We start from the raw sequence: 23,601 nt of genomic DNA, 5'->3' as shown, positions 1-23,601 counted from the left end.
CGAAATGCACTATGATGTGACGTGGTGTAGGTCTGTTCTCATTGACCTTGGCAGGTGTCCTCCGGGTCCTCCCTGCCTCTTGGACATGAATGCTTGTTTCCTTTGCCAGATTAGGGAAGTTCTCAGCTACAATTTGTTCAAATATCTCTTCTAGACCTCTCTTTTTCTCCACCCCCTCAGGGATGCCGATGATTCTGACATTGGAATGTTTCATTGAGTCAGAAATCTCCCGTAATCTACATTATTGAGGTAGGATTTTTTTGAGCCAAGTTTCTGTTTTAATTTTCTCTTCTATCATCCCATCCTCTAATTCACTAATTCGTTCTTCTGCCTCACTTACCCTGGCCGTCAGAGCATCTAGTTTAGAATGCATTTGATTCATAGCATTTTTAATTTCTGCCAGATTCGCTCTCATTTCTTCCCTTAGAGATTCTATATTCTTGTTAATATTTTCCTTAATATTTTTTTTCAAGCCTACACATCATCTTGACCATTTTTACTCTGAACTCCATTTCTGACAATTTGGTTATATCCATATCCATCAGTTCTGTGGCAGCGGCCACAGACTCATTATCTTTTTTCTTTGCTGGGGGGATTTCTCCTTCTCGTCATTCTGATGAGGAGAGGTTGCGGGAATGCCCAGAGCCCAAATTATTGACCAGGACCCAGGCAGTGTGCACTTGTTTTATAGGGACCTTAGGGATGTGGGCTTCTTAATTTTTCAGCCTGCCTTCTGGGGGAGGGGGCCTGCCATGCTGATACTCAGGCAATCCTGTTTGAGTAGAGTCGCCCTGTCCCCTGCAAGGGGGGATGGGGATGGGCACAATGTAAGCTGGTATTTCTGGGCTTTTGTTCTCTGGTGGCTTTCCCTGGTGGTTTTCTGTGACTCTTCTGAGAGTCAGAGCAGCAGTGGCCGGATCCTAGCCTCTGTCTCAGAACAGAGAGATTGCAGTCCGCTCTCCACTGAGCTGTCCTGACCACTTTAACTCTGTTTCTGTCGGTGCTGCTAAAAACCCTGTAGCATCTGGGTTGTGAGCCCCACAGCTGCTCTCCCAGCCCTCACTTCCAGGGCCGGCACATCTCTGTCCTTTGTGTTTCTAATGCCGCCAGCCACCCCCAGTTCCCGCGCGGGCTCCCAAGCTCTCTGTTTCAGTGTGGTTCACGCACAACTCCTGAGTGCTGGTTTTTAGTCTGGTCACGCACGCGCTCCCAAGCTCCCATTATCAGTCCAGTTCGAGTGTGCGCTCCGGAGCTCCGGTTTTCAGTCTGGTAGCATGCATGTTCCCAGGCTCACAGTCTCAGTCTGCTCACTCATGGGTGCCAGCCCGTAAGTCCAGCCCACTCCCCAGTGCAAGTGGCTACTGCTTTCTGGTGCCCAAGCGCAGCGTTTCCCTCCTCCTTCCGTTTATCTTCTGATATCTGTGTGTGGATTCATGGCTTCCTGCTTCGTACCTCAATACTCATCGCTGGAGATGTTCACTTGTAGAGATCAGATGTATCTTCCTGCATCTCAGGCTGATTCCATGGGTTTTCAGGATGGTCTGGTAGATACCCAGCTTGACTCGGGGACCAGCTGAGAAAGGGGTCCCCTACTCCTCTGCCATCTTTTCTCCTCCTTCCTAAGAAAATTCTTTAAGGTCACAGGGCTAATAGATGGAAGAGTCAGAATTTGAACCTAAATTTGCCACCATGACTCCCAATCCATCATACCCCTTTCTTTACTTTTTTTTTCAAGCCTAAGTGATGATAAAAGTAAAAAGAGGCGTGTATAAGAGAAATCATTAGGGCATGTTTCAAAGGAGACATGAGGGGTAAATGTGGTATTGCCCTTAGTATATCAAAGAGACCCTTTCTATTTTTTTTTCATCAGAGATGTTGCCACTGTATAATAATTGGCCAAATTAAGAAGAGTTTGGCATTACATTAAGTCCTCTTTGGAGAGGACATAATTCCACTCATGGGGCCATATTTGGTGGACATAGAATGAGAATTATAGCAGGTTAGGTAAGAAAAGATACAGCATGTACAGCTGTGAGGTAGAGGTGTCAAGATTAGCAGTTCTAAGAACCACAAGAAAATCAAGACTAAAGAAAAACAGACACATGCACAGAGATACATACACAAGGCTGAGGCCCCAGGAGATACCTAATTTTATATGTTGAACTCTGTAAAATATGAAGATTTTCTCTGTGCTTTTTGAGTATTCCATTGACATAATTTTGCCATATTTTTTGCTTAAACTTTGAGATTAAAAAATAGCCTCAATTCAAGTTATTGTATGAGAAAACACTGTACTAGTTTGGATTAATTTTAACTGTGTGTGGCAGAAAACCTCAAATCACTGTAGCTTAAATTAGGTAGAAGAGTATTTTGTTTTTCATGTGAGAATCCCAGAGGTATGTAGTCAAAGGGTGACTGCAGTGTGAGGGGCTCAGGCTCCCTCTGGTTCTCTGCTGTGCTGTGGATGATTTTAATTCTCATGGTGATGTAATGTTCTATGATGGCTGTTGGTGCTCTGGCCATTACGTTCCAGCAGAAAGCTATGAGGAAGAAGGAAACCCAGGCATTTTCTGTCTCTTTAATGCCATCTTTTATTTTTATGGATATACAATTGGTATTATATTGGTTCTAGGAGTATAGTTTAATGATTCAGTATTTGTATATATTGCAAAATGATCACCACCGTAAGTCCAGTTAACATACATAATCACAAAATTTATTTTCTTGTGATGAGAACCTTGGAGATCTACTCTCAGCAAGTTTTAAATATACAACACAGTCTTATTAACTATAATCAACATGCTTTTTGCATTACATCCCTATGACTTATTTATTTTACAATTGGAAATTTGAAACTTTTGATTCCCTTTTTGCATTGTTAATGCTGTCTCTGGACATTGTTTACACCCTTAACTTAATACTCCTTGGCTAGATCACAGCCTGTGTCCACACATAGCTGAGAGAGGTGGCAAAGAAGTTCTTCCATGAGCCTCATGCCAGCTAAAAACTGGATAGTCTCTTGCTATGGAGGAATGGAAGTATGGGTGTGGGGAGTCAGCTATTTGTAGTCCACAAATTTAGATGATTAAAATTCATTACAGACACGAAGAGTACATTGAATGTAATGTAGCTATGGTTACCGGTCATTTTTTTCCTGTAAATCACGAATAATCATCTCCTTTTATTTCTATTGTTTCTTTCTGCTCCCAACATTGCCAAATCATATGGAAGAATAAAAATGGGGTGCTATTTATTATCTTGTATTTTCCCCTTCCACAGGTATCACTACAGTTCTGACTATGACAACTCTGAGCACAATCGCCAGGAAGTCATTACCTAAGGTTTCTTATGTGACTGCGATGGATCTCTTTGTTTCTGTTTGTTTCATTTTTGTTTTTGCAGCCTTAATGGAATATGGCACCTTGCATTATTTTACCAGCAACAAAAAAGGAAATACAACTAGAGACAGAAAGCTAAAGAATAAAAGCTCGGTATGTTAAAAATTTCTATTGTTATAAACAGCAACTTACTATCAGAGATACTGTTTTGAATACTCATGTTATACTTGCTTAGACTAATAGGGATTCTTGAGGTATTCTAACAAAAGCCAAATACCATTAAGATGAAACTGGAGGTTTCAATGACTGTTAGGTCATTGCTCACCAGGAAAAATATATTAATAGTTCCCCTTAGAAAAGACTCTTGGATCCCCCTTGTAAAGAGCGGTTTCTTATGCTGTGAATTTTTCTCAAGTGGTAGATTCTTTGTACCTAAAAAATTACTTAAGATCTCTCTTTGATTCCTTTTTGTTGTTGTTGTTAAGATTTGGGTGCTAACAACAAGTGGCCCACAAAATTGCCTCATTTTTAGAGATAAAGAACCCTCTTTAATGTTAGTATTCAGCTGTGTTTAAAAGTCATAGCTAAAAAGCGGTTTTGGTTTGTGTATATTTGTGTGCTCTTACTCTCCCTTCCCTGTCATATATCTACCTCAACATATATAACATCAAATTGATATATTAGAATTGGTTCTATTAATTCTAAGATACTTAAGTGTTAGATGATCGGCTATAAATTCTTATTATAATGGCAATTACAACAACCTCAAAATAATATCCAGCACTTACTGAGTATGCCAGGTGTTTTACATGCATGATTTCATCTATGCTCCTATGAGTACAAGTTCAGTAGTTTGCACAAGGACAGCCTGTGTAAGTGAAAAATCCAAGACTCATACCCAGGTCTTTTTTGGTGCCAGAGCAGAAGCTTGTAATCCTTCCTTTAAATTTCTGTTCTCATAGGACTCAGAAAAGCAAACATTTGTTTCTCCAATATTGACCAAAAAGGCACTTTACTGCTGATTCTAGTAAATGTTTTCAAAGCAGATTTGTTCCCAAATACCTAAAAAAATGAGAACTATATACAACAGCTATGCTTGAATGGCAAGCTTGTAAGCCTACCACAGAGTGTATACAATGAGGCATGGAGTTCTCCATATTATCTCCTAACTTAGTAAGTTCTAGGATGCAAGGCTTTTCCTCCCTCCTCCCATTTGTCATTAATTTCTTTATAGAACTTTGACATATTTTTAAATTACATTTTACTGTTCATGTTATACTCCAAGGACCAAACCCTATGTGCATTTGCTTTCGGTTTCCCATAGTATTCCAAGAGAGCAGAGCACATCGCTGGCAGTACACATTAGATAACTTACATTACAGAATTAGCCTGTGACTTTCTCAATTTGACTTATTTTAGCTTATCGATGGGACATATTGTAGCCCCCGAAGGGACAAACCATCAGAAGGCAATGATGTCAATTTCAATATCTGTTTGCTAAATTTTTAGGTAAAGAAAAATGCAGGTTTTTTACTATTTTCCTTTAACCAAAGCCAAATATCCTTTCTGGATTTTCCATTTCATTATTTACTCATCCGTAGCTATGTTCAATTACTACTTTGAAAATTTAACTTCTGGAAATTGTAAATAAAATCAGGAAATGTATAATCTCACATAGATTCTCTAATTTCATTCTAAGAATATATAACGTACATAATATTATTATATTATCAAAGACATCAACCAAGTATCTACTCTGGGACTACATCTAATCAGTTTGGCTGTCACATTTACTCAGTAAGCTTAAACACTGGAGTGCATACCTTAAAATTATGATGTTTTTAAATCTTTCATTTACCAAATATTTATTAAGGATACCCATGTCCTAAGCAATGTTCTACAATAATTATTTAAGAAAAAAAATCTATATTGAGTATTCAAAATTAAGCATCAAGCCCAAGAGGCAAATAATAAAGATGGAAAACTACAGAATAAAAATTAAATAAGAGGTTTGAAACACTCAATTTCAAGCATCAAAAGTTAAATTGATATATACAACTGATTACCGGGGTACAAAAAAATATTTTCTTTAGAGCCAAAATAATGTTCTATAGTCTTTCCTTTCTGCTCAGTTATGTGATTTATGAGTTCTTTTAATAGTAAAAGACATTTTGATTGAAAAACTGGGATCAGTAATCAAATCTGACTCCCTGCTTGGTTCAGTGTTCAGCCATCTGGTCTTGCTAATCAAGTAAATCAGAATGCACTTTTATGAAGAATAAACAGCTCTGCTTGTTGTCTCAAGTGCTCTATTTAATGGTTTGGTGGAGTCTGCTTTTCCTTCTGCTAGCCAAGACAAACACAAACCTAGACCTAGAACTCTTGCAGAGTTTTGCTCTTACACATTTTCCAATGTTTCTTTGTTGTTGTTCTTCTTTCTGTTCTTCTTCTTCCTCTTCCTCTTTTTCCCTTACCCCCAACCCCTTCCCTCCACTTCCTCCTTCTTCTTCCTCTTCTCCTCCTCTCTCTTTTTCTTCCTTTGATATCCACCCTTTCTTTCATAAGCTCAAAATTCTGAGTAGTTGAAAATCTAGCATTTCCCCCTTTTGTTCTCTAGATGACTTACAGCAGTAGTCAGGTCAGAAACAAAGACCTTGACTATAGTCACTGAAAGATCAACATGTCTCTTATTAAGCAAAATCAGAATCACCTTCTCGAGGTCTGACTGCTTAACTGAGAATCCCAGAATATTCCAAATTATTTTAAAAAGAGATAATATTTGGATGTGTCCAAATTTAGATTTTTAGCTTCCATGAATCCTCTTAAAAAACATAAATGAATAAAAATGCTTTTTACCTTATCTACACATGATATATTAGGCCCTTTCTCTCCCTCTCTCCCTCACTTTCTCTGTCCCCCCCCCCTTGCCTCCCACCTTCCTTCCTTCCTTTGATCTTTCTTTCCATATCTTCCTTTCCTCTTTATTTTCTTACTGTGGATATCAATGACATTTTAATTTGGTCCATATTTCCATCCCATCTAATACATATTATTGTGTTTTTATTTATACTCATTAAGAATATGATTCAGGTGTGTTTATGTCAATATCTATTTTTTTTTAAATCTAAGAAGTTAAGAATGTTGGAGCATGGAATCAAGACTCTGAAACAGATAAAGGTCATAAAAATGTAATTGTGCTAAGCCACTCATTATTAACTAAACAGTAGACATGTTAAAACTAGAATATTCCTCCCATAGATGATTAGGAATTTCAGAAAACTATGTTATACATACCTATATCAGGGTCCTGTTTTGCCCAGTTGAGGACAGACTGACATATATAATCTCTCAATTTGGTTAAAATGTACAATGATGGAAATTTATTTCACCAACCAATGACAAGGCACAGCAATAGCATGTGTTTTTGCCTTCATAAATCTTTAAATCTAGTTATGGAAAAATATACTATACACGAAGTACAATACAAATTAAAATCAAAAGTAAACAAAGGTACTATAGGGGAATCAGCTCAATTAGATGACTGGTTTCAAATACTTTTTCAGAAGCAGAATATTTTCTAAAATTAATATAAATAAAAAAAAATTAGGGGCACCTGGGTGACTCAGTGGGTTAAGCATCTGCCTTTGGCTCAGGTCATGATCCCAGGGTCCTGGGATCAAGCCTCATGTCAGGCTATCCATTCAGTGGGAGCCTGCTTCTCCCTCTCCCTCTGCCTACTGCTCCCCCTGCTTGTGTGTACTCTCTCTCTGTCAAATAAATAAATAAAATATTTTTAAAAAACCATCTTATTTATTTTTTTACTTTTTTAAAAGACTTATTTATTTATCTGAGAGAGAGAGAGAAAAGAAACATGGGGGGAGAGGTGGAGGGAGAGAGAGAAGGGAAGCAGACTCCCTGCTGAGTGTGGAGCCTGACACAGGGCTCAGTTTCAAGATCCCAAGATCATGACCTGAACCAAAACTGAGTCAGATGCTTGACCAACCGAGCTACCCAGGTGCTCCAGTAAAAAACATTTTTAAAGGAGATGTTCATATTGAAATAGAGATAGGTACCACAAAGCCTGAGCTATGTGGTCTATCCCTTGCACTGAGGAGACCTTCAGACACAATGTGGTGCAGTCTGTGAAACACTGACTTAAGCACTTAACACTGAGAAGAGGCTATGTCAATGTGAGCCACAGTGGAGTGGGAGGGCTTCCTTTCATTTCAGGTGTAAATAATTCATTCAAAAAGCTGTAAACTAATTCTTTCAAAGGGGATTTGACAGAAAATTACAGAGATCATTGAAGTAGTTCCTTGAAGAATAAGTTGCAAATTTCAGGAGAACAAATAAGGAAGAGCATTTAAGATAGAAAGAACCACATGAGCCAAGTTGAGTCTTACATATGAGAATAAAATATAGACTGTTATTTGTTCCAAGCTGTATTGTCCAATGCAGCAGCCATTAGCCATATATGGCTAGGTTGATTTAAATGAATTAAAATTAACCAAAATTTAAAATTCAGTATATTAGTATCATTAGTCACATTTCAAGTGCTCAATAGCTGCATGTGACCAGTAGCTACCATATTGGACTGTGCAGATGTAGAACATTTTTATCATCTTAGAGAGTTGTATTGGACAGTGGTGGTCTAGAAAATGGGAATCTTCAGAAAGAAAATAACCTAGGTTGAGGATAGAAAAGTGTTTATCGCCAAGTTGTGGAAAGTCTCCAGTATCATGGTAAAACTTTACGTTCTGTCCTGTCAGCACTATTAAGCCTTGCATGTTTTTAAAAGCAAGATGGCATATTCAGGGGGCGTCTGGGTGGCGCAGTCATTAAGCGTCTGCCTTCGGCTCAGGGCGTGATCCCGGCGTTCTGGGATTGAGCCCCACATCAGGTTCCTCTGCTAAGAGCCTGCTTCTTCCTCTCCCACTCCCCTGGCTTGTGTTCCCTCTCTCACTGCCTGTCTCTCTCTGTCAAATAAATAAATAAAATCTTTTAAAAAAAGATGGCATATTCATATCTATGTTTCTGAAGGATAAGTAGGAGCAGAATAGAATATACAATTGAATGGCAAAAGAGGCAGGGAGATAAATTTGGAAACTATTGCAATAGTTCAAGAATATATTACTGAAGCAGGAACCAGGGTATTAGAGTGAAGATAATGTGTAGGAAAGTTTTTGTTTTGCCCACAATCCCCAACCTGCAGCCCCTTCTCTGCAAAGAAAAGATCTTATTTTCAGTTAGTTCATATATATATATGAATAAACATTTGTCTACCTTTCAGAATACTAAAATAATGAAAAGCCATATCAATATAAAGTTTCACAAATTATAAATCTTTCCTGTAATGATATTTGGCAAAGCCTCCAGGAGGGATTATTTGATATTGATGAGATGTGAAAAACAAGGTTATTTAAATAATTGTAAAGAGTTGGTGGATGTGGGATGTTTTCAATGGATAGAATAGCCATTTAAGATCAGTTGTGACAATGGTCATATAATGCTTCTGTAGAGGTATATAAATACCACCACCAACAGCTTCTTTTTTTTTTTTAACCTTGATTTCCAAATAACACTCCTTGATATTTCTCTTCCTACTAAAACCATCATATTACAGCTGAAAGGGACCAGATTAATCACAAGTAAAAATTCTCATTTAAAAAATTAAATTTAATAGTTATATACATGCATGGTTGAAACACATGAACAAATTGAGCAATGCAAAATGTATAAGTAAAGAATAAAATTATTTGCCTTGAAACTCTGCTCTCTTGTCTTCAGAATTAACCACATTTTAACAATTTTTGCCCTTACTTTCCTCTGATGATTATTTCCACTATAGTTCTGATTCTTGAGGTACCAGACTTCAATATAGTCATAACTCTTTGGTGTAAAAAAAAAAAATACAGCTTTCCCACTGTCTCCTTCTTATTCTTTCCTTAATATTTTATCTTACCTTTAATAATTATTGGTTAATTTTTGAATTTTAAATAATATACTTGAATATCTACTTCTTAATTCATTATTATCACCAATTATAATGCCAATCTGATTATTTCTTTGTCAGTAAAGCTTTTTCTTTTCCTACCTGAAAATATTTATCTTCATATCTTTTTCCACGGTGATAAAATTTCTTACGGATCAGTACACTTTCTGTTTTTTTTTTTTTACCTTATTCATTTCCTCATTGCTTAATATTCCTAGCTTTCATTTCTGGGAATTTTCTTAATTCTTTAATTCAATTTATTTCTGTTTTCTCCTCTAAAATTCTTATTAGATGGATTTTAGACCTTTTGGTTAATTATCCACATATTTCAGATTTTCTTTTTATCATATTTTTTATTGAGGTATATTTTGTTTGTATATTGTGGGCAACTTCCTTCCTCAAGATTTTATTTAACAATGCTTTAGTTTTTTTTTCTTAAATTTACAATAACTTCTTGAATTTCTGAGAGCTCTCATTTTCTATCTGTTCTCCCACCTGTTTTCCTTAAGTGGACACAACATACCTTCAAGTATTTCTGAGTGAACTAATTCAAATTTTAATATTCTTTTATGTTTCCTGAATTATTAGAATCAGTCTTCATGTTTTTCCTTTATACTGTTAGTTTACCTTGAAAGTTCTTGGTGATTTTTCTCCAGTAGGCCCTGCAAGCTTGGCCTGTAACTATTGAATGTTCAACTGTCACATTTCATTTTCATGTGTGTGGATGGGGAGCATGACATCTTACTGCTTCCAGACATAATACACACATTCTAAATGATGATGAGGGTCTCACTAGAACATTCCAATACTAACTCCACGAGTCATAATCGTCCCTGGAATGGCATGAATTCATCTGTCTATTTATTTTTGGAAGTTACAGAGTTCTAAACGTGAGCAGACACCAACCTGTCAGCATCTCTACTTCTTTACATGCACAGATGAGCAATGGTTCAAACAGCTGTAGCTATTCTGAAAAATGGACATTAATTAACGCCATGTTTTCCATCCTGCTTATCATTTCCATTCGTCCTGCATTAAAGTGTTTCTGAGGCATCCTGGGTGGGAACAATAGCTCCCACACTCAGGTTTCCATTTTCTGAGCCTCTTCTGAAGTGTGGCTTCCTTTGGTCTACCTTACCTGTCGGCCTATTTTCACCTGTTCTTTGTCTTTCAAAAACTTAGTACGAATTCTGACATGCTGATTGGCTGCTCAGCATCACCAAGATCCACCTCATGTCTGTTTTTAACACCGATGTGGATTTTATAGTCTTTAAAATCCCGACTGATACTTAAATGGGATTTTATAAAAGTGGAGTGGAGAAAACCCGTGCCTAGGCTTGTATTCTCGCATGCAAAGTTTTAAATGGGACACTAATAATGGTGATATTAGTTAATATTTCATAATATCAGTAACATGACCGAATAATGTTTGATATTCATATTACTAATATTTAATAACATTGATGATATCAGTATATGATACAATAATTATAATATACAAACACATACATATAATTTGTACATAAATGTTTTCTTTACTACTTAATATTTCTTTGGCATTAGTGTATCTTGGTGCCTGAAATATACTTTGTACACTTTACTCTATTACTAATATATAAATAATGTAGCATTTACTCTCTCTCTCTCAAATAATAAATAAATCTTAAAAAAGTAAAGGTGGGGGGCATGTGGGTGGCTTAGTCAGTTGAGCATTGGACTTGGTTTCTGCTCAGGTCATGATATTAGAGACCAAGCCCCATGTTGGGCTCCGCACTGTATAGGGAGTCTGCTTGAGACTCTCTCCCTTTCTCTGTCTCCCTCTGCCCCTAACCCCCCCTCAAATAATAAATAAATAAACCTTTAATATATAAATAATGTAACATTTAATAAATAATCAGACAAACGTATCTTTAATAATGAGAATGGGATCAATTTCTCATAATGTTAAATTCAGCTATATTCTTAGTGACTTTTCCAAATAACGACAAAATGGTATATTCTCAAAACTATATTATTTAATGTAAAAGAGACTCCTATTCAGTTATGTAGTTTCTTTTTATATTACGTAAACTGATTTATTTTTTATTTTTTTCAATGCTTGCTATTTTGGGGGGCAAGAGAAGTTTTATTTGAGAAATTATAAGATGGGTAAAACAGCTGCACTTCAGATAAATAAGGTTTGGAATGTATATATTCTTCTGGTTACTCTTTTAGTGGTTTCCAGGTCACAATCTATGTGTCAAAATAGTTTATTTTATTGCTACTGTGTCAGCTCTTGGGATATTTTTCTGAGCATCTATAAAGGCTATGTCTAGTCACATCCATCATTCATTAAAGTGTAGCTTCTTTCACTATATGAACTTGTGGTGTTTTGAGGGGGCAGCAGGAAACTGGAAAATTGTCAGTTGACAGTGTCACTGTAGTAGAAACTCTCCATGATTTTGACCACCAGAGGTTAGTCCAGCTTTAAAATGAACCACTTACAGTTTTTCTCCACTTTTGGGCACTTTCATATTTAATTATCCCCCTCATGCACAATTGATATCTTCCAACAAACACACCGTCTTCCTATTTATGGCAGTGCTGAGTGATATATGGAATGTATTTTGTGCCATATAACCTTGAAATTGCCAACTAACAAACTTGTATTTTAATCACTTTTCACTCTGATCAACATTTGAACATATGCTATTTAAGTATTAAGTGACAAGGAAATGAATACCAATTGGCCTCATTTTGTACTTAATTTTACTGTTCCACTAAAATTTTGGAGTCTAGTCAAGTATCCCCAAGGGTCAAGCTCAAAAGATATGTCATTAACATTTAATAATATACTGCTTCTGCTTTTTATGATATATCCAGGCAAGAGGAGTCATGAATTTATTTGTGTTTAGGGCATTGCTCCTTATCTTCAGGCTGCACATTTTGTTTTTAATATTATGACTTGTGTGATGCATTTATCTTTTTAAAATATCACTAAACATGATTATTTGCTACTTTTACATCTACTGAATTTTAATATTTAGTGGTTTGGATTCAAAATAAAATGGATTTGAATATAGGTCCAACTTTTTAAAAATTCTCTTTTGCGTTTAATTTTTAAAAGCTTTTCTACACAATGTTTGATTTTCATGGCTTTGAAATTTCTTTATTTCAAAATGCAGGATGAAAAAATGATGTAAACATTTTCGTTAGGAAGAATTTAAGATATGGTTAAAGTAATTTTTATAATCTCAGCATTATATTTAGTATTTAGATGATAAAGCCACCAATTATAATAAGTTGTAAGATTCACATTTTAAGATAACCCCTAAAATACGCAGAAATTCTGAAGGAAGGGTTATTAAAGCTGCAGTCTTCATTAATGTTTTAATTGCCATTTTATTCAAGAGTCCATTAATGGGTTTTATTTTCCAGTAGCATTTTTTATGAGGTCCATATTGTTGTTGTTACTGTTCCTTGTTTAAGCATGCATTTTATACCAAATGGTGGTATTTCTTCTTCAAGCATCAACACTAGCATGACAATGAAAACAACAATAAGATTACCTATGATGAATACTTACTATGTTTCAAATGTTTTGCTTTGTGCTTTATGTACATCTTCTCATTTAATTATCAAATGGATCTATGAATTATTGTGACTTTTGTATAGGAGAAGACACAGAGATAGAAAGAAGAGCACTAACATTTTCTGTTCAGAGTGACTTAACTCTCCTGGGCAGAGCTGGAATTTCTGTCCAAGCCTGTCTGACCCCAAAGTGATTGCTTTAGTGTTTCATGGCATCCCAGATTTGCTTGATTTTTTTAAACATTTTTTTTTAAATCTTTTTATTATGTAAGTATTATTCAGAACCTGGTATCATAAAAAGTTAATCTGGTATGTGTCTCAAATAATCCTGATAATAGTAACTATTATAACTGGGCAAGATGGAGCACTCATCATTTAAATAAACCATGACATTTACTCATCGCAGCCATCACAAAGATTAGGTGCCAATATAATTCCAGCTGTAAGGATAGCTATATTGGTAGAATGAGTGGAATTTTGGACACAGTTGTTCTCTAACCTGAGTTTTTAACTCCTGCATATTCTGTCTCCCAAATATGATGCCTTCTCCACTGCTACAAACCCAACCCATGTCTTTTTTATTCATTCACAGCTCCCCAAAGCTTTTCTGCATTATCAAATTGTCATCTCTGCTATTTGTTCTCATTATCACTAAAATAAGTTACATAATATAATAATAGCAAACAGATACATATAGCACTGTGAATGTTTTAGTGTAAAATAGAGAAATATAGAGTTTATTTTTGTTTTAGAATTAGATTCATGGTTAACAATATTTTAGTGGGTCAGTTTTCTAAAGCTATAAGATATATTGCATATTTGAAGGGTATATTTTCTGCACGGTCTTTGGAATGTAAAATAATACTAAGTTATGTCTTACAAAGTAAATTATAATCTAAAAACACATTAGGATTGACCACCTCTTTGATTTCTGTAAACTAAGATTATTTTTATTGCATATCAGTCTTTTAGACTTTGCCTTGAGGAGACAAATTGATCTTTCTTTACGGTATTTTTTCTCAAAAACTCATTTATTATTTTACTCAGGTGTCTCCTGGACTCCATCCTGGATCCACTCTGATTCCAATGAATAGCATTTCTCTGCCACATGGAGAAGAGGATTATGGGTATCAGTGTTTGGAGGGTAAAGATTGTGCCAGCTTTTTCTGTTGCTTTGAAGACTGCAGAACAGGGTCATGGAGGGAAGGAAGGATACACATACGCATTGCTAAAATTGACTCCTATTCTCGAATATTTTTCCCAACAGCTTTTGCCCTGTTCAATCTGGTTTATTGGGTTGGTTATCTTTACTTGTAAGTTCTATTTACCAGGCAAAAATCATAAGAAGTTTAACTAAATCCAATATAATCTATTGCACTTCAATAATATGAAGTTTAAATTTAAAATGCAGAGAAATCAATGGTTAAAATGTAAAAGCGTTGTAACTATTCAATTGATTCACAGGTAAATAAAGTAGCAGCCTTCATGTTAATTTACTTAAATGTATGTAAAAGAAGTAAGTTGCAAAATTCAGTATAGTAAAATACTATTATATATTTTTACTTTAATCTTATTTATTTTATGTGTATCCCATTAGGATTTTGAATTCATAAGTTCTGTCATTCATATTTTAAAGATGGAATACTTTAATAACTTTAATAATATTTTATTTAAATATAATCTATCATAGTTTGTAATGGGAACCTAATCTCATGTCTAATGTTTACATAGTAATTTTTTGCTTAGAAAATATTGTTATTTTGATTTTTTTTCTTACTTTTTATTTGTATGCCCAGTTTGGAATAGAGCTAATTAAAACCAGAAAGCGATGATTTCCCGGCATTTCTATCCAGATGTTTTACTCCCAAGAACAAATCAAATTAGGAGAAAAGGCCAATTTTTTTACCTTATTAAAAGGCCAATTTTTATCTGTATTTTAATCAAGTCCATTTCCTGATTCAATATTAAATAGAACTGTAGTTACTTTAGTTTTGGTGATTTACAAACTAGGATGGAAACCGCCAAAGTAATTTCTTTTAAATACAGACCAAAAAAAAGTTACACGTAACCATTTTATTCTCTGCCTCACAGCATTTATGAAGTATGAAGTTAACACTGAAACGTTTAGATATACCAACACTGAAATTAAATACAGGAAGAATTGATTTTTTCTTTATGTTCTACAAAAGTGTTACATTCTCTAAATTGACAAAAACACTGAAGAACAGTGCTTGTATTTACTCATTGTGGGCAAAGAATTATTATCTAGCAAATTGAGTAACAGTTCATACTGAGGATATGGTCTTAAATATGTACTATTAATAATTGTCAGACTAAAAACATCCTAGAAATATAGTTTTAGGTGTGTGTCGTATATTGTCTTTGCCAGGTCCTATGTTTGGACACTGTCGGTTTTATATCTTTGCTGTAAATTGTTATGATGTTCTCTTTTTAAAAAAATGAGAGCAGGCTCAAAGATCATGTTAAAAGTGGAGTTCCTTTAGAGGTACCTCTAAGGAACATGAGTGTTGGAGCTCTCTAAATTCTTAAGATAGGAACAGAGCAAGACACACTATAGTGTAAAGCCTATTGGTTAATAGTTTCCCCAATGCCTCTTTCATTAAAAGGAGAGTTAAATTTAGGCTTAATTATTACATTCCTGTAAATAGTTTGGCATATCAATTGTTTATAAGAACTCCACATTCATTCACCACCACCTAATTTTTCAGGAAATCACCAAGGTGATCTTGGAGAAAACCTTTAAAAATTGTTTCCATTGCCAAGAGCAAGTATGAGGATAAAGAGTTTTGTGATCAAAGCTTATCCTATGGTATGTGGAGGGAGATAATACCTGAGCATTTGATACTAGTTTTTAATACAGTGATTCCCCCACATGGTCAGTGAATACATGAGTAAGGCTCTGGCATGGGTATGCTTATCTTTATAGAATATAGAGGTTTTTTTTTTTTAATCTAAATACATTTCATTGTACATTCCTCAACTAAATCAGAATTTTTTTAAATTTGATTATAAACCTCTGAAAAAATGTAAGCATGAATTGAGTGATAATGCCCCAATATCCACCGACACTACCTTTTTTGAATGGAGAGCCAAATTAAACTTTGGCCATGTATATATTCACTTACAAATTATTCATGCATTCATTTTTATAACTATTGATGGATATTCTTAATGTGAACATTCATTTATGGATAAATGGAAAATGAAGTATCCATGAAGAATAAAACACTTCACTAAAATGTATTATGGCTATTTCCATGTTCTAAGCTATAATCTGTTCATTTTCATGAAGGCAATTTTAATTCTGGGATTCTTCAACTCTATCTGAGCATGACTGTATTTTAAAATACTTAAAATGCTTAATATAAATAGCTTTGATTTTTTCATTGGTGTTCCATTAACTTGGCTTTAAATGTTGGCAATATTAACAAGTGGAAATTAAATTAATAAAAATATGAAAGATGCTTTACTATATACATTCATTGTATAGATCATCGAAACAAGCACTTTGTTTTCAAAACAAGTGGAATTTTGAGCAGCTTTATTCAAATATATAGATCAGAAAGAAAGGTGCACAAATCTTAGTATTTCTAAAAATGAGAACAAAAAGGTGAAAATGCAGCTAGACTCTTTACAGGAAATATGCGGAACTTATTTTCAAAGGGAATGCAGTCTAATTCCTGTCCCTCTCTTCTTTCAAGAAGTTTTACCATCTTGAGAAACAAATTTCTAAAAAATCTTCCTTTCAGAGTTATATCTGAATTTATTGGTCACTGGAATTTGCGCTTCTTAGCTGCTTTAAATGGTTTTAACACTAACATAGACCAAAGAAGAGGGTATAGAGGCTAGGAAGGATAAATGGAACAGAAGGATTTAGAATCATTTGGGAAAACATTAATTCATATAGACCCATCCTTTAAATATGTGACCAGGATCTGAAGTTCTGAGAAGGGAAATTGTGACTGGCACAATTTTATTCTCTCGAGTTCAGAATTGCATGATAATATTTTATTTATCCTTGAATTGCACAGAAAAACTTAGGCTCGCTTGAAATTAATTCCTAAAATGCCAGGTAGTTTCTGAGGAAAAAAAAAGACAGAAAGAAAGAAGGAAGGAAAGCAAGAGAAAAGAAAAGAAAAAAAGAACTTAGCCTCCTTGAGAATTTGGTAGGGAAAGGGCAAAATTCCTCAGTAAATCTAAGTATAAAGTTTTGATGTAAATAGAAATCAGACAATTTATTGGATGTTTTTAAAGACATAGATTTCATTAAGGACTTACTAAAACTGATCAAATATAGGTTAAAACACAGTAACTGTGTGTAACTATAAAATCACCAGGTTGTTTTTTCCTTTAGTATTCCCATATCTGACTTTAATATACAGTCATAAAATATGCTGCAATTTTGCTTTATAGCAAGGCCAAAATTGAGGGCTGCATGCTTGTCAATGATCTAGCTTCAAAAAGAATGATTGATAGTACTCTCAAGGGGCCCATAACTGTAAAATGGGAAATTGTATTCCAAGTCAATATGTTGTTTTTTGTTTTGTTTTGTTTTGTTTTTAAGATTTTATGTATTTATTTGAGAGAGAGAGAGAGAGAGAGAGAAGGAGTACAAGCAAGGGGAGGGGCAGAGGGAGACAGAGAAGCAGACTTGCCACTGAGCAGGGACCCTGACACAGGGCTTGATCCTGGGACTCCAGATCAGGACCTGAGCTGAAGGCAGAAGCTTAAGGGGCTCCCCCAAGTCATTATATTGTAACAAAATGCATTTTGTACTTTGATTACACAAATGGGGCTTTAGATATGATCATTTGCTCAAGTAAAATTTAAATTAATAACTAATAATTGAATAAGCACCTAATAAATGAATAAGTACATACATAAAATTATCAAACTTCTATATCAGGGCCCATTTTCACTTGGAAAATTTCCTATAGCAAGATACCACATTTCAATTATTTCATTGATCTTACTTAGCACTGGAATTGAAGTGATTCAGTGGACATTTAATGAGTTAACATTTGTCCCACTAAAAACATTTTTGAAAATAATTTCTGACCAAGCTATTTTTCTTTACATCATCAAATTTACTTAATTTCTCAATGTCTTGCCATATGAAGTCCAGACATACTTGGTCTCATGTTTCTCTCGGTCATCATTTTTTTTTTCAGTGTTATAAAGCCCTTGATAAGTCACAGTAAAGTCACAGAAACCATTACCAAATCACTGCCAAAAACACTCCAAATGGGGGCACATAGGTGGCACAGTGGGTTAAGCATCCTACTCTTGGTTTCAGCTCAGGTTGTGATCTCGGGGTCTGTATAGGATCAGGCCCTGGGGCTCCGTGCTCAGCATGGAGTCTGCTTGGAATTCTCTCTTTCTCTGCCTTCCCTTCTCTCTCTCTATCTCTCTCTAAAAATGGATAAAAAAATCTTAAAAAAAAAAGATTCCAAATGGAGTTTCCAAACACTATTGACCATAATTATTGCTCTAGTAAATATAAAGTCAGTTCTGCCTTTTTTTGTCTTTGCATTTTGGAAGAGACATAACCTAATGCAAAATATTTATGCAGCACTTTCTATGGATGAAGCACAACAGGGGATATATAATGATGAACTCTCAAGAAACATATAGTGAGAGGATGAGTTATACAATTTAAGGGAGGGAGGATAACTGGGAAAGTTTCTACAGATGGGAGCTTGAGAATTCAATATGTCACTAGGTGAGGTTAAATAGAGATCACACTTCTAGTCGAGTAAACAGCTTGAATGAAGAAACAGAAGCATGGGCACAAATAAAAGTTCCATTTTAATTGAAAGTTAAGATGCAAATAGAGACAATTAAAGATGAGACAAACAAAGATAGGTCAGGCCCTATAGTAAAGAGGCAAGAATACAAACTGCAGGGGGCTGGGTGATATTCTAAATTCACGGAGAGTGCACAAAGATACTTAAGTAGAATATAGCCATTATTAATACTGTAGATGTTTCCTCTTATTGGTGTGCAATGTTTGGAGTAAGAAAAGCCAAAGCCAGTTAGGGAGCAACTAAAACATGAGGTGAGGGAGGAAGAAGGTTAGTACTGCGGTGACAGTAGTTCAGTGATGGAGAAGGAAAGCTAGCCCCGGAATAAGAAAGGAAAATGGAGACGGAACTGTGATTAACAGGCAGCATTAACGGAGTGACACGGTGTGTGTGAGGAGAGCAGGGGTCCTGTAGTGAACAGTACAGACGTGTGTGTAAATAGACACTAAAACATTAAAAGCAAGTTAAGGATGCATTACAATCTTGTTTGCTGTTACTTTGAACATTTTAATCAAATGCTTATTTTTTTCTATTGATCTCTGTTTTTCCCACATTAGGGATGAGGAAAAGAATAATCTAACATACAAATCATAAAGCAGGTCTGTCCAGATTATTACTAGTAATAATTACTAGTAGTAATAATTACTAGTAGTAATAATGTTTCCTTGTAGTAGTAGTATATTTAAATCTGTTTCTCATTGAAAGGGCTTTCTCTTCAAGTAATTTTCTCTTCTTTCTTCCTGAGAAAGAAAAAAATAATGCATTTGGACAATGAAGAAAGGAAAACTGGCAATAGAAATAGGTTGCTGTGGGACCAGACAAATCCAGGAAGTTGATTTATATTCTCAGTTTCTGAAATATTTGTTTTAAAATAAATAAATAAATTTTTATTGTTGGACCATGAAATGTACCTGGATCATGAATAGTTTGAATCTGTGAATGGGTAAGATAAGCCTATGATAACTGTAAGGCAGTTAAACACAAAGGGCTAATGAACAGATTTTAAAGACATGGCTGACCTAAATGGAAATAGTTTGGATCTCGATAAATTACTGTAATAACAGCTATTTGCATCCATTAAGTATATCCGGTCACTTCATATAATAAAGTCTTATGGCTTATGATTGTAATGGCTTTTGTTGTCTACTTCTGCCTTAGCATTTTGGGGAGCATTTTCTGAGTGTGTGGCAAAGGTATCTCAACTTTTCAAAGTATTCTGTACTTTCATGATTCTAAGTGCAAAATAAAGTCAGTAACTTCTAATGAAAAAAAGTGTTATGTTCTCTTAAAACATGTTTTTTAAAATAGTTTTCACACAACTATGTCCCTTTATTGTTTTATACTCTATTATCATGACTTTAGTGTTGAAGTTAATTTTTGATCAGTGTTGTTTCACGTTTTCCCAATGAAGAAAATAAATGTAAGGGTTTCTCTTTAATAGAGAGATCTGAAAATGAACTGAACTATAAAAAGGTAGGTAAGAATAGCTCATATTTATCCATGATTTTACAAAGACTATGATTTTCTGGATAATTCTAACAACCTGTGATTTCATCCTAATATGAACTGTGAGATACTCTTCCCCAGGTGAGTCAATGAGAGCAATATATGTTACATGAATTCGTACCCAGACCATTCCAAATACTCCCTGTCATGAAAATGTCTTATTTCACTTGAGGAAATAGTGACGGAATATTTCAAGTCAGAAAATCAGCAAAGAGGGTATTTTCTGCTTCACCCTTGCAGTTCTCTCTTCTCTGCCATGATGGCAGAGTACTTAAAAAAAGAGTTAATGAGTTTTCCTTCAGGTCCAATGTTGTTTCTATAAAATACTGAAGAAGATGGAGGAAGATTTAATATTTATTGAGCACCTGTCATTGTCTGGAACTTTAAGCATTCTATATTAATAATGTAGTATCCAGAGCAAAGAGCTCTACTTAACAGATGGGAATACTGAGGCTCGGTATATTAGATTCATTCTCCAAGCTCAAATGCCTATAACCTGAAATTAAATTTAGAGACCCTTACCTTTCAATTACATGAAACTACTCCAATGACGAAATGATTGTTCATATTCTAACACTAGAACAGGTTTTCTTCACAAAAGAGAAGTTTAGACCTAAAACACAACCTACTCAGTTCTGTTTAAAGCACAAAAATACTCTAATATTTAGTAAGAGCATGATCTTTACCAGCTTATTTGTTATTTCCAATGCGGACTTCATTTCAGCTGAAATATTTTAAATATACACTAAAAATGTTCTAAAAATTCTCCTGCCATCCAATCAAATATAATACAGACTGCTGACTTTCTGGAAAAGGAGTTGGCAAACTATGGCTACCACACTGGTGATGTGAACACAGCCACTCCCATTCATATATGTATTGTCCATGGTTTCTTTTGTACTACAATAGCACAGCTGAGTAGGTACAACAGAAATCATGTGGCCCATAAAGGCTAAATATTTTTCTCTGGCACTTTACAGAGAAAGTTTGCCAACTTATATTTTGGAATAACTTTACTTGTGGCATTTATAAGGTACCACATTACAGTGACAGTTTAACAGAAAGGTAGTTAACTTGAAATTTTGAATTAGGAATGAAGGAAGTGTTCAATGTCTCCTTTAAGCTGTAGAGCAGCAGTAAAGGCTCTTATGATGTACTGTACTGCTTGCAGTGGCTGTTCCATAAAGAGATGAAAGTATAACTAGTTGTAGTCTGCATGCTACACTGTTTTGTGAGTTTCAGAAATGTTTCATTTTCTCAGTATCCAAAACACTACATCAATGTAATAAAGGGTTTAAAAACCAACAAGAAAATTTCCACATTTTAAAAAATTAATTTTCTTAATTATTTCATTTTATTTTTTAAAAAACATTTTGTTTATTTATTTGAGAGAGAGAGAGAGAAAGCACAGGCAGAGGCAGGGGCAGAGGCAGAGGCAGAGGGAGAAGTAGACTCCCTGATGAGCAGGAAACCCAATGTGGGGCTCAATTCCAGAACTCTGGGATCATGACCTGAGCCAAAGGCAGACACTTAACCAACCGAGCTACCCAGGTGCCCCTTTTTAATTTTAATTTAGAAGAATAAGATCTTAGTTAAAAAGAGTTTTATGTGAAATAATGCACTTAATTGCTCTCCACTGTACTTCATAATTTCAGCCCCTCCTGAAGAGACATTAATTGAGGCTATGTTCTCATTTAGAATTTGTAAAAAAAATTGTTGTAAATCTGTTTTATTAATGAAAATACATGCTTCCTCATAATTATCTCACTGTTATTTGAAACAGAAAAAGTAGATTAATCTAGAGAGAAGATTGCTGTTGCCACTAAAATTGACACAAGATGCTTTAAGTAAAAGAAGTGATAAATGCAAATATTAAAGTAATTTTAATATTTTCCCCCTTGAGACACCATGAAGTATGTTTCCTCATTAAAATTGTTTGTGTCAAAATAAAATCTTGCTTTTAACATTTTTCACAGTATTAAAATCTAAGCAGCCCTTTCCAAATAATTACACTAGAATAAATATTTAATTTACTATGCACATTACTCATGTACTTTCCCTCTGCATTTCAGGATGTGCACTTTAATTATTAAAATTTACATTTCAAATAGTCACCAAAAGTAGTTCGTTAAAAATTGTACACTCTGGAAAAATAGGAATGCTTCTTTAAGAAAATACTATATGAGAAGTAACTTAGTAAAGACATACTCAACATTTAGCATAAATCAAATTTCTGAATATTGATTCAAGTATACTGCTAAAATTTTCTTATATTCAAACCAAGATTTAGATTTTTAATTATTTTTAGCTTCTAACCTTCAAATTATTGTGCTAACATTTCAATTCTTCATTCTGACTTGTCTTTTTAAAAGATTACACTCGTAATAAAAATTTCGAAAACCTCATTTTGCATAAATATAAATAATTAATATTAGCATACTGTTTTACTACACAAGTATCTTTACATTAATGATCTCAGCTGACCATTAGCAAAGTCTATGGGAAGTGAGGGACCAATAGTAAGCACTCCATTTGGCAAACAAGACAACAGTGAACTAGACAGTGTGGGAGACCTAGTGAACATCCCACATCAAGCTCAAGCCTTTTTCTTAGAAATTCTGTGTTTACAACGTAAACTCTGGATTTTAAGGCATGTTATAAAAGAATTTGAACCATCTGTACAGCATGCATAATCCCTCCCATCTTCCCTAACTCTGTCTCCCTTTTCGTAAGAAAATGTATTTCCACCTCAGTGTTTTTGATGTGTTTTACAGTCATGATCCCAGAAAGAGAATGATGGGATATTTGAATTGTGTAATTTGAGAAGGGTTTAATAAAAGCACAATTTTGAAAGTACAGATAAGAGTTAGAAAAGCCCCCAGGCATCTTCTAGAGTCCTAAAACTAATTACAGAAGTGGGTGTTAAAGGACCAAGGGGAAGGGAATAGGCAGGAAGCTAGAAAGAAAGAGCTGTAGGCAAAAGGACATTTGACAGGCATGGTAACCTTTAACTGAAGGACACGGGCATCTCATGGCAACTCTGCTGGAGGGAATCTGTAGAATAAATATCCCACTGACATCTCTTCCCTTCTTCCCTTTGATTTTCTGCTAGTGCTTATCATTGGCAAACCCTACTGAAAGCCAGAGGTCAAGGGGGACTTTGATCTAATCCTTACAGTCAGTTTTCTGGGACACAGAGCAGAGGGCAAAAGGCTAGAGGGATTTGGAGGGGAAATGGAACATACCCAGAATAATGTTTGAGGACACTACTGGGAAGAATTGATTACAATTAACGCACCTTAAGGTCATATATTTATTTTCTCTCTACCTGGAAAATAAGAGTTAGAAGCACCCCAGGCAATTCTGATTT

The 23,601-nt window shown here is 34.9% G+C and overlaps 1 protein-coding gene across 1 annotated transcript in view; it reads left to right on the top strand.

The window, feature by feature from the left end:
• Nucleotides 1–14,217, top strand: part of GABRG1 (gamma-aminobutyric acid type A receptor subunit gamma1) — a 74,247-nt gene extending 60,030 nt beyond the window's left edge. Inside the window, exons 8-9 of the mRNA XM_026508826.3 lie at nucleotides 3,280–3,491; nucleotides 13,948–14,217. Of these exons, the coding sequence (XP_026364611.1) occupies nucleotides 3,280–3,491; nucleotides 13,948–14,217 (482 nt within the window). The remainder of the gene's footprint in view (nucleotides 1–3,279; nucleotides 3,492–13,947) is intronic.
• Nucleotides 14,218–23,601: the final 9,384 nt, after the last annotated feature.

This window comes from Ursus arctos, unplaced genomic scaffold (genome assembly GCF_023065955.2).
Source record: "Ursus arctos isolate Adak ecotype North America unplaced genomic scaffold, UrsArc2.0 scaffold_9, whole genome shotgun sequence".
Classification (NCBI taxonomy): domain Eukaryota; kingdom Metazoa; phylum Chordata; class Mammalia; order Carnivora; family Ursidae; genus Ursus; species Ursus arctos.
The sequence above is the reverse complement of the archived record's forward strand: the minus strand, read 5'-3'. Positions and strand labels throughout refer to the sequence as shown.